Genomic DNA, 13,145 nt, shown 5'->3' on the forward strand with positions numbered 1-13,145 from the left:
AAATGAGGTGATAGGTGAAAAGAAGAAAGAGAAAATGAGGGGAGAAAGAGAAAAAAAAATGAGATGATAGCCTGTGAAAGGACGAAAGAGAAAATAAGGGGAGAGAGAAAATACAATATTTTAGTATTGAGCTCGATCAAGCTCAAGCTCGTTTGAGCTCGATTAAACGAGCTCTAGCTCGAGTACACTTTCACAGTACCATGCTTGAGCTCGAACACAAATACTAAAGCTCAATCAAGCTCGAGCTCGAGCTCGGTACTGTTCATCACGAGCCGAGCTCGAGTACCGAGATACTCGGCTCGGCTCGGCTTGTATATATCCCTTACAGATAGACTAGAATTACTAGAATCCTTGTAAATATGTGATTGTATCTTGACAATTATAGTTTCCTTATAGTTAGTCAATCAGTCCTAAACTATAGGACTAAAGCTTTGTACAATGGCTATTTATGCCCAGCCAGTAATAGAGAAAATCATCAAAGTCTTCTCCTCACAAACTCTATATTTTTTACTAACATGTTCGAACCAATGTTGTTAATTGGATTCAATATATAACTTAGGATTTTATCGTTAATTGATTTTTGATATGTATATATTATTTCTCATGAAATAGTGACTGATTTAAAAGCTATAATAATTTTAATTGTGACTCAAATGATTATAGTTATTACTATGAATATAGAAAAACCTTATACTATGCATCTATTTTTACTTCTGTGTGTGCGATTACAATCTTTGGAAGATAAAGGATCTAGCCATGTTATATAACATATATTAAAAACAAAGTCCTTATATTATTAGAATAACGACAAGCTTGAAATGCAAAATTACACTAAAAGTAGAAGGTGGATCTAATACAAGAAATCAAATTACTTGCATTATAGAACATATTGTTTGTAGGATAGTTAACAACAAGATTATAATTGCGGCAATAGTTGCCGTGCCTCTCCAAACATTGCTGAAATACACACTCCTCAACTTTGCCTTGGTTTTGTTCCAACGATTGTTATAGTGTGCCTTCAATTCCTCGCAAAGGTTATAGTAACAAGAATTACTTAAACAAATTTGAGAACAAAGTTTGTTAAACATATTAGCTACTGAAGCATTATCCCCCAAATGATTGGAAATTATTCCCTTTCCAACAAGCAAATCCACATCTCTCTCAGTATTTATAAGACAGTCTATCATATCAACGTAATTGCAAATCCGAGTATCAAATGAGTAGTAACACTGCTCCAAAGCCATTATGTTTCTAAATAAACATTCTGTCTCATCTCTTACTTCCAAACATGGTATTTACAATTGGTCATGAATGTTGAAAAATGAAAGATTTCTAAATCTTATGTCAAGTAAATCTTTTCTTTCAATTCCTATAAACTTCACTCCTGACTCACGTAGCTTCACTGCACAAGGTAAACTTCCAATATTTACATTTGAATTCACTCTTGAGTCACTTCGACTATTAGAAAAGCAGCCTTCCTTGATCAGTAGAGCGCTTCTTCTCAAATCGGTGAAATGTTTAACTTCCATAGGTGACCTGGGAAAGCTCTTGAACAAGTAGCCCCCAAAGAACTTATAAGAAAGATCCATGAAGGAAGGATTGTCAGCAATGCCAGGGCCAACAAAAGCTAACTTATACACTTTCTCGAGGACAAAGTATGGAAGTTGATTTTCGAGTAACTGAAAATCGAATTTTAAAGCATTATGCACGACAGGTATATTTAGCAAAAGATCACTTGTATCACCTTTGTGATGCCTCCAAAAGAGCTCGACGATGAAAATTGCATCATCTAGAATCATCTTTACAAACTCATCCCTCGGAACCATGAACGTCTCAGCATAACAATTACGAATACATTGTTCCTTGTTCTTTACGAAGGCTGAAATTTCCTCCATCTTGATCATAGTTATACGTTTAAGGAAACTTTCCATATATCTTGGTTTTTGCTTCTCCATTTCAGCTAATTCTTCTTTACCATGATGAAAAGGGCCTATTGAAATCAATTTAGGAGTGTAAGCTTCTTCGTTTACTTTCCGAATACTTTGAGGAACCCTGAAAATACAATACCCTTGATAAGTCCACTCCAAGGTATCCTCAATGTCAATATGCTCCTCAATGTCAATACGCCACTCTCGAATATTATTCTGATCCTCAATAGAAGCACTCATCTCCAAGTTCATTGTCCTAATTATGACAAATAGAGAGAAGTCGCTAACAATGAAGTTAATAATTAAGATCAACTAGCAAAAGAAAATCATTAATTGCCTATTGGTTTTACTTGAAATCATTTTCAAAATTTTAAGCAATCTCTCATATAAATCACAAACAAATTGTATGTGCTCACATGTGCCATATAAATCTGTTGCATGCGGCCTGTAAGAATTTTTGGAAAAAGGTTAATCCATGCGGCATTTGATTTGACAAATTATTTTTACTTATTTTTCCATCCTAGAATTAAGACAAGGTTTCCAAATTAACTATCACACATAAGTTGGAATACAAAGTTGAGATCCCATTTTTGTGTACATAGCATTATTGTATGCTTAATTATCATGATAGTGCAACATTATATGAAGTTGACAATTTATGATAATATTAAAAAATAAAATAAACCCCTCTTAAAAGTAATGATACCAGTTATAATCAATCTGGAAAAAAAAAAAGGATTGATATAATCAGATAAATCAAGAAGTATATTTATGTTTTTTTGTTAGAAAAATACAAATAATATTAGGCTCAATCTCCTATGAGATTTTGCTAAAAATAAATAAATGAGATTAAGATTCTTTACCCATTGTTAGGAATTAATATATTTAATGAATAGTATTAAACTTCTCAAATGATATCCCAAATATGTTTTCCATTACAAGTAATGAGTTGTCAGATGTGACTTTCTTATGTAAATGAAGAGTTAAATATTAACACCACATCAGACAATACATCATATAGGATGAGAAATTTGAAATATTAACTGAACGTCTTAACTATAAAATGCTAATTATGGCAACAATAATAGAAAGAACATATATTCTTAGGAATCTTCGTCACATTTGATGGTATATTTCTGTTGACCAAACATCACCTTAAAGTATAACTAAAATTTTATAAAATGAAAATATGATGATATTAAAAAATTAAAATTAAAGTGTTTGTGAACCTGAATAGATGAAAGTTCCAGAGCGCCTTCTAGTTCCAGAGACCTTCCTCTCGGATATCACAGCTCACAGAGATTTCTTATCCTGATCTCTATTCGATAATGCGTTTTCTCTCTTCTGCTTCCTCTTTTGTCCGCACATTAATCCAACGGTTAAACAAAAACTACAACTTTGGTCGAGCACGCAAGGAAAGAAATTAGGATTTCTTATAGGTTGGTTTGGATAAATCCTCAAATGAAAGTAATGCTAATTCCTTTTTTTAGTTGTTCAACTAACCAAGGAATAAGAATAAACTCCAAGATCAGTATGAATCACACTTTATGTAAAGGGAAAATATTAGAAGTATCCTATAAAATGTGCAATCCCTAAAATAGCCTTGTAAAAATAAATTATTTAATTAAAAATGCAAAATGACAAATCAGTTAGAAGGTTTCAATTTAACTTATTTACCCTAGATGGTGGGTCTATTGCAATTATTAAAGTAAAGACTAATTGCATGACAGAATCGTATGATTTGTATCGCAGTGAGCAACATGAGTAAAATTAATTGCCGAAACAGGTGTGCCTCTGCGGATATTGCTGAAATAAACAACTCTTCAAATTTGCCTAAGTTTCGTTTCAAGGATTGTTATAGTATACTTTCAGTTCCTTGCAAAAGTTATAATAACAAGAATTACTTAGACAAAATTCGAGTAATGTCACACTCAAAAGATGGGAAATAATTCCCTTTCCAAAGAGCAATTAAGTCTAATTATTGTTTTCTCATAAAAGGATATAATTAACAAAATGTTTGTTTTAAGAAGAAATTAAGAACATTGCGCGGAAAAGGACTGAACCCACTATTATCAGAATGACAAGCTGATCAAATGCAACTATAAAAATCAACAAGGCGTACAACAAGCAGGTCCGGTGGCAGCTCCTATGATGGAAATTATGGTTTGTATCAAAGTAAGCACCACGGTGAAAACGGCCAAAAATGTTCCGGAAGATTTCAAAGGATCATCGAACCAGAGTATAAAGGCTGCCTTGGTATGGTTCGAAGGATTCTTATAGTGTTCTTTCAGATCCTTGCGAATGGCGTAGTAACTGGATTTTTTCGTATGAATATACAAGGAAAGTCTGTTAAACATATTTGCTACTGAAGCATCGTCTACCATGAAATGACTTATGATACCCGCATCAGCAAAAAAATTCATATCTTTTTTAGTATCAATAAGACCATTAATTAGCTCAATATAAGAGCAAACCCGTGTATCATCTGGATAGAGACATTGCTCCACAGCCATTATGTTCCGAAGTATAGTTTCTGTCTCGTCGTAAACTTTCAAATGTGGTATTCTCAACTCATCTACTTCAAATTTTATATCAAGCAAGCACTGATCCGTTTTATGAACAGCCTTAAATTTCACTCCTGATTTATGTAACTTCGCCGCACAAGGTAAATCAATTTCAGGATATTCAAACTTCTGTTTCGGGTAGCTTTTCACTAGAGCACTTCTTCGCAAATCGGTGAAATGTTTAAACACTGTTTCCTCAGGTACACTATCAAACATCTGATCCTCAAAGAATTTAAAACAAAGATGCATGAAGGAAGGGCTGCTAATTACTAACTTGTATAATCCCTCAAGCAAAAAATATGGAAGTTGATTTTCCAGTAATTGCAAGTCCAACCTTAAAGCATTTTTTTCTGCTGGTATAACTAACAGAAAGTCTCTTTCATCTTCCTCAAAATTCCTCAAGAGGAGCTCTATGACAAAAATAGCATCACGTAGAATCATCATCACATAATCATGATTGTCAAGCTCACAGGTCTCTGAATAACAATTTCGTATCTTTTGCTTGTTGTCTTTGATGAAGGCTAAAATTTGCTCACGTTTCTCACAAGTTGTTCGTATGAAAAACTCTCTTTTATATCTCCCTTCTAGCTTTTCCATGTCTTCTAATTCTTCTTTACCATAGTGAAAAGGGCCTATTGAAATTACTTGGGGGGTGTAAGCTTCTTCATTGACTTTACGAAAACTTTTATGGACCCTATAAATACAACACTCAGGACGAGGGTCCAACTTTGTTCCATCTCCAAAGGAAGTAATTAAAGATTAGTAGCTATAATTAAATAAGGGAACAATTGAATTTAGGAATCCCATTTTGTAGTTCTCTCTCTCTCTCTCTCTCTCTCTCTCTCTATTTATATATATAGTTTTCAAATAAAATTGTACATTTTGATTTGTTAGGATTTGTAACTGAATTACAGAACGACAGAACATTATTGCTCTTCTTCAAGATTTGTCATCTACTTGAGGCACTGATGTGGCATTTCAACGTAATCATTTTAATTAACATATTCTATTATTAAGTAAAATTAATTGACGTCTATTATAACTATATTATTTCTTTAACCTGTTATTAAATTAGAAACCCTGGCCCATGCTGGCTCCAGCACTATATACATACATGTTCATCTTGATAATGTGCTTCTCTTGTGGGCATATTCCAATCTGACTGTTTAAAAGAAAGATTTCCTTAAATCACTAGCTAGAGGAAAGGTATGTGGAAAGAGTGATGAAATGAGATTCCACTGTTACATCAATGTTGAATCTTTAATATTATAGAAAGAAATATATTACAGAATAGTTAGGTAAACTTGTCTTCTAATTCTAAAATATTTAATTAAAAAAAGCCTCCTACATTGACAATGGAAATTTTAAACACTCATTGTCGTGTATATCAAGATTCCTCCTAATTAGTTAATCTAGATTCTCCAATAAAAAGTAATCTAAATAAGACGGCATAATTAACGGATTTAAATTTAAGAATTAATCCCTGTTTTCTAGCTGTACATTTATGCTAGGACGTGCTTCCTCTTCTCCTTATCCACAAGTTGCCTGTAGAATTACAATTGTTAACCCAAGATTTTAAAAATGTAATGTTTAAGACCAACTTTAGAATATGTTTAATTAAAAAAGTGTAACAGGGTGGTGTCTGCACCAACTTTTAGCATTGGTTTTTTAATAATTATTTTTCAAAGTTCATAGGCTTTTAATTAACTTATCCTACGGTTGAGAACAAATATAGTATCCAATACTTAAACCTAGTCTAGATCAAATATTTTATATGAATTATCTTTTATTTTATTTTATTAACGAGGTAAGACCTACTGAAACTGGTTTACCCTTGCAAAAATTTTCTTGGTGGATAGAGAATTGTATTAGATTTAGCAATAATTAATCACAACCTCTTCTTTGACAGTTTTCTCTTAGTTTCACAAAAGTTAATAGTTGTTATAAATAGCCCAACATAATATTGTCTGTTTTGACACTAAAGGGCCTCATAGTTTTGTTTTTTGACTTCAAGCCCAAAACGCATCATGTTGGGTTAGAGCCTATAGCCATATATACACATGCAATCCGTCTCACACAGAGCGATATGGGACTTCACAACACACCTCTTCCATCGCGATCGTACTGATAACATGTTATAAATAGTCTAACATGATATTGTTAGCTTGGACACTACCGAGCCTCACGGTTTTGTTTCTGGGCTTCAGGCCCAAAACACATCATGTTGGGTTAAGGCCAATAGCCCCATATATACATGCACCCCTTCTCACACGGAGCAATGTGAAACTTCACAACACATGTCCTCATCACGATCGTGTTGATAACGTGTTATAAATGGACTAATATGATATTGTTCACTTTGGCACTACGGTTTTGTTTCTGGGCTTCAGGCCCAAAATGCGTCATGTTGGGTTAAGACCTATAACCCCATATATATACACACACCCTCTCAGATGGGGAGATGTGGGACTTCACAACAATAGTTTTTTTCTTATTTAATTAAGATTGTTTAACAACCAAAAATGAATTTATTGAAATTAATGATTGATTGATTTAATATATAACAGTGGATTAAACACCAAAGAGATGATTAGGCTAAATGATTAACACTACTGGAATAAGCATCTAAAACGACGCCACAAGGTTGTCGGTTTTGGACAATATTTTGTTGTATTCATTTTTGAACGACGCGAAATAATGTGCCATAATTTTGTCGTATAACATTGGTTGCTGTATAGACGAGACGACGCAATATGTTGCATCGTTTTTCGGAATTAGACTACAATGTAAATTTATGTCGTCTAACGTGGTCAACTAGCTCTAGTAATCCATCTAATATACGGCAAAAAATATGCGTTATACTTGGATAAATTGAACGACGTGGCAATTTGTGTAGTATTTCGGTGGAGACTACGCCAGAGTTATTGCGTCATCTTACCGTACAAGATGTCATGTTAACGTTAGGTTGGCTGGTCGAACCGGTTTAATCGTCGAGTTGAACAGTGATGTCATCATGTTGATGTTAGCGTGATGACATCATTCTAATGTTAACATGACATAAAAAAATAATAAAAATGTGGTTCACTCGTCGGATTGAATCAGTTGGACTGACAGTTTGCCACAAAAAACTGGTCCGACCGCTGTCTAAAGCGGGTCAATTAATAAATCTGATTTTCTTTTACATGAACTGACCCGATCTGATCACCAATTCCTAGTCGAATCGGTTCAACCGGCCGGGTCGGACCAGGTTTTAAAAGCTTGAACAATTATATAATGTTACCCTATAATAAAATTGTTTACGGTTGTAGAACACACTCCCATTGGCAGCACCTTTTATCATTATGATTTCTTTTTTCTGTTTTTTTAAGATTTATTTTCTTTCAATTTGTTCAAAATTGAGGGTATTAGACCTTGTTTTATTTGTGGAAATGAATGAGAATTAGGATTAGAATGGGATACTGATTCTCATTAATCTTAGATTGTAGTGTATTTCAATCCAAAAGTTAGAAAAACGAGATTAAAAAGTCAACCACTATTGTCATGTTAATGAAATAAGATTCCACTATTACATCACGAATGAAATCTTTAGTATATGCAAAAGAAATATATATTATAGAATAGTTATGTGAAATTGTCTTCTAATTATAAATTATTAATTAGATAAAATTTGCCCCCCACATTTCTCCATCCAGTGACAATGGTATTTAGAATCACCCGCTGTCATATATATATATCGATTCCTCCTTAAAATTGAATTTGCGTTGTAGACATGTTGTGACGTTCACATTTTGCCTACTTAATTAACAACTGTTAACCCAAGATTTAAAAAAAAAAAAAAATATATATATATATATATATATAAGAGAAAACTATAAAATATGTTTGACAGGGTGGTGTCTGCACCAACTTTTCGCATTAATTTTTTTAATAAAGTTCATAAGCTTTTAACTTATCCTACGGTAATCCTGAAACCTAGATTAGATCATATATTTTATATGAAATATCTCTAATTTAATTTTTATTATCAAATCAAAATATGTTATTCTTAAGATTATGGCCGTCTGACCTAGACCTGACAAAATGGGTCTACACCCGCGGGTAGGCTCGTACCCAGGTAAAAAATATGGGATACGGGTCCAATATCCAATATATTGGACCCGTTTTTTTAAACCTGTACCTGGCCCAACCCGTATAACTGAGGGGTTATATGGGTGAACCCGCGGGTACCCATTTTTGCAAATCCCTAACCCTAAGTCCCTAACTCAGTAACTCTAAAACAAATCAAAATAATAATTCTCTCCTGCCTCTCAATCTCTCATCAATCATCAGTCATCAGTATACCTCACCTGAATCCTGATTCATTCATTCTGTAAACTCTCAATCTCTCATCCGTCATTCACATTCCCAGTCCCACCGTTGCCGGTCGCCCTCACTCATCCTCGTCGGCCAGTCATCTCCTCTCTCTCACGTTGTCGGGACTCAGGCGTCGGCTCGTCATCTCCTCTCTCTCTCTGTCGCAAGACTCGCGGCTCTCCTCCCCACCATTGCAGTCGCAGATCGGTGAGTTGGGTTTCAAGATTTGTTTTTATTGTATCCATCTTTGTTCCAGAAAAGCTGCAGCTTGTTTGATGCTTAATTGACCTTTGTGATCATGCTGTTGTTGGGTAGAATATCTTTCACAAGATTTGTATATTTTGGCTGATTACAATTTGTGAAATCTCTGTTTGTATGAATAGTAAATGTTGAGGATTTTTGTGCTTAGAGTTAGTGAATTGCAGGCATTGTTTTTAGAGTAATAGTTGTCCAGCTGTCCCTGTAAATATGATATTGAGTTAATGTAATTAAATAAAATCTTTTTCTTGAAGATTAGATTGAACTCTACCATTCACTCCAAGGTATGTGATATTGTATTGATTTTGTTGTTGGTGGTGATATTGTGATGATTTAAGTGGTAGATTGATTCAATTTTCTAAATAAATAACATTATTATCTCTTACAAAAGACAACTTTCTTAAACCTAAACAAGGGCTTGGACGTTTATTTGCTGAAAAAGGAGTGTGTGGTGTGGGGTTGATTGAAGTTACACATTGATTATATTAAATAAAAGCATTTGTTGTGAAGTAGAGCTGCTTTCAATTATTTCAAGTTCCTAGTAGCAAGAAAGGGCTTTACAATATCTTAATATGGAATTTTAGGGGTGTAACTATCATAATTGAAAACTATTGGGGGTGAAACGTAAAAATAAAAACCTAGAGAAAGAAAAAAAGGGTACCCACGGGTCCACCCGTACCCGCATAAGGCAAGGTACGGGTTGAATATTTTGAACCCGTATACCCATACCCATACCCGTGATGACCTGACCCGTACCCGACCCACCCACCCGTTTTGCCAAGTCTAGTTTGACCTATTGAAATTGGTTTAGCCTTGTAAAATTTTTCTTGGTGGATGAGAGAATTATATTAGATTTAGCAATAATTAATAGAAACTTCTTCTTCAATTGATTCACCAAAGGTAATAGCTTTTTCTTATCTAATTAAGATTGATTTAACAATTAAAAATGGATTTAATGAACTAATTGATTTAAGAATGATATTACACGTACAAAACGCTTATACAAAGTCATACATAAAAAAGTAATATGCCAGTACTCTGATATTGCTATGTCATCCACCATCATTTAATCTGCATTTTTTAAGTTAATTATTTATATAATTAATCTAATTATATTCTGACATGTCACTTTGTATGAAGGATTTTATATAGACTCTTTGTATGTGTAGTATTTTTCTTGATTTAATATATAACAATGGTTCAAAAACTAAAAGAGATGATTATGGAAAATGATTAAGCATATAAACATACACAAAAATGGAATAATATATAAATAGAAAGGGTTTATTATTAGTTATTAAATCGACAAAGCTTCAAATGCAACGTAATTAATTAATCTAATACATCTAATTCAAATTAACGCTTGACAGAAGACATAGTTCGATTTGGAGAGCAACATTGCTCCAAAGCCATTATGTTCTGAAATTTAGTATCTGTCTCATGGTTAACGGTTAGTTCTGGTATTGTCAACTCGCCTTCTTCAAATTTGATCACAAGTGGGCATTCCCTTCTAGGAGCAAGTTTAAATTTCACTCCCGATTCATGTAGCTTTGTGGCACAAGGTATAGAAACATCATCATCTTCATGATCAATCTTGTGCCGGGAACTTTTCCACTAGAATAGCTCTTTGCAAATCGGTGAAATGTTTAAACTTTTTTTTGTCACGTACACTACCACCAAACTTTTGAAACCTGAAGAAGTTAATACAAATATCAATGAAGGAAGGACTACTGGCAACTAACTTGTATAATCCCTCAAGTAAAAATTATGGAAGTTGATTTTCCATTAATAGCAAGTCCGACTTTAAAGCATATCTTTGCGCTGGTATACGTAACAAAATGTCACTTCCAATATCTCTCTCAAAATCCTTTATAGGGAGCTCTATGATAAAAATAGCATCACGTAGAATCATCTCTACATACGCGCAACTCTCAAGTTGACAAGCATCTAAGTAGCTCTCTCGAATCGTTTTCTGTTGGTCTTTGATGAAGTTGAAAACTTCGTCAAATTTCTCACAAGTTGCTCGATCACGTAAGTCTTTTACATATCTTGATTTTTTCTTTTCCATGTCTTTTAATTTACCATTGTGAAAAGGGCCTATTGAAACCATTTTAGGAGTATAGGCTTTTGCATTTCCTTTACGAATACTTTCAGGGACTCTATAAATATAACACTTTGAAAGATCAGGCTCCCAATCTTCCTTAATGTCAATTAGCCAATTATTGTACTGATCCTCGTTAATGGAATAACTCATCTCCATGTTCATACTGTAGTACATCCTAGTTAATAACATAACAACAATGATAAAATTAAGCCTCAAACAGAGATCATTTTTGTCTTTGATATTAATATTAATTACATAAAATAGTATTTAGAATTTATTTTATGAATATATAAGACAGATTGTGCATGAACTTTGGTTCTATTGATCTTGGATATATACATTGTTAAGCATATGCCCAATATATATTAGGGATCACTGAAACCCCCTTAAATATTGGTAACTACTCCGAACCCCCAACAATCGCCAGTCAAACTAGTTTTAACTGGATAAAGAGTAAAAGAATAAGGCTTCGTTTGTTACGCTATTGGGAATACAATTATTAGTATTCACAATAAAGTTAAACAGTAAAATGTCATTATTCTCAAAATATTATTTTATATTTTTTAATTTCTTTAAGCCCCCATAAATTTGTTAATTTAACTAAGCACCCTCAAATATTTTTTTTAGAAATTTCAAAAACACTCCGGCCACCCTCTGGCGGTGGTGGTCGGCTGTCCGTATTTAATGGATGGGTTGGGGGTATTTTTGTTAACTTTTAATATTTTATTATAGGGGTGTTTAGTAAATTAACAAATATAGAGGGTATTTTTGTTAATTTTCAAATCCTACATCCAATACCCGCCCAATTTAACTTTTTTCAAAATATTATTTTAAAAACTATCAGAATAATGAACCAAATGGACCCTAAATATACCAAAATTTTTATAATAATTAAGGGTAATTATTTACACCCCTTCAAACTCAAAAACTCAATTACACACCCAAAAACTCTAGACACCATCACAAAGACCCCCATAAATGTGGGAGTCGACTAATTTTGATTTTTGACGAAACACAATTTCAATTTATCCGAATCATATCTTGAACTTGACTATTTTACTCAAAAATTTGTCAACAACTCATTTCTAAATAAAAAATAAATAAAATTTTAAAAAATAAGTCTTAAATAATATAAACCCTTAATCTAAAATCACAAATATTTAAATGAAAAAGAATTCAAAATAAAAATTTTAAATATTCAAAAAAGTTATGAATACTTCAAAAACTTATTTAAACAACCTTAAAAAAGGAGCTATTATCTAAAAACATTTTGCCAAGTTCTACCATCGAGTTACGCGCCAATGTCAGCCACGATGGCAAAGACCACCATTTTTTGAGATTTGTTTTTAAAAAAAAAAAAAATGTTTTTCTTAGCTTTTAGATTTTTTATCTTTAATTTTTTCAGATATTAATATTTTTTTTTTTCAGATTTCTTATTTCTAATATTTAAGATTTATTATATATTTTTTTATATTTATTAATTTATTTTTTCATTTTTTATAATTTAATATTTTTTTTTTAATTCTCACGCGGGGGGTAGGTTGGGTTTAATGGGTTTTGGGGGCCTGTTGAATATAGATTTAAAGTGGGTGGGTTGATGGGTGTTGGGGCCTGTTGGAGATGAAGTCAAAGTTGGGAATTAAGGTCGTTTTGCCTCCTTTGCTCAAAACTAATCAAAGAATCCTGACGGCAAGGGATTCATAATTATTGCCAATACCTAATAGATTTAGGAAAAAACTTAGAGGGTTTAAATAACCTTATAATCTATGTAAGTAATAAGAGTACGAGAGTGTTTGTCTAAACTTATAAGCTTTAAAATTAAGCTGATATGTTTGTTTATAATTTTTTTGAGTTTATAATTTGAACTTATAAGCCAAAAAAAATAAGTTGGGGGGGGAGGGCGGGGGGTGGGGGGGTATTTTTTTCTTTTTGGCTTAT

At 32.9% G+C, this 13,145-nt stretch overlaps 2 protein-coding genes across 2 annotated transcripts; both read right to left on the bottom strand.

The window, feature by feature from the left end:
- Nucleotides 1–844: 844 nt before the first annotated feature.
- Nucleotides 845–2,105, bottom strand: LOC116106576 (UPF0481 protein At3g47200-like; the record flags this gene model as incomplete). The annotated part of the gene is made up of 2 exons (XM_031392951.1): nucleotides 845–1,288; nucleotides 1,394–2,105. Coding segments are annotated over 2 exons (1,137 nt in total), but the record flags the coding sequence as incomplete, so codon positions are not given.
- A 1,931-nt stretch (nucleotides 2,106–4,036) lies between these two features.
- On the bottom strand, nucleotides 4,037–5,089 carry LOC116106587 (UPF0481 protein At3g47200-like). Its single transcript, XM_031392961.1, has one exon. The coding sequence runs from the start codon at nucleotides 5,087–5,089 to the stop codon at nucleotides 4,037–4,039; it is 1,053 nt and encodes a 350-aa protein (XP_031248821.1).
- Between the last annotated feature and the right edge of the window lie 8,056 nt (nucleotides 5,090–13,145).

Source organism: Pistacia vera, unplaced genomic scaffold, assembly GCF_008641045.1.
Source record: "Pistacia vera cultivar Batoury unplaced genomic scaffold, PisVer_v2 Contig117, whole genome shotgun sequence".
In the NCBI taxonomy this organism is placed as follows: Eukaryota; Viridiplantae; Streptophyta; class Magnoliopsida; order Sapindales; family Anacardiaceae; genus Pistacia; species Pistacia vera.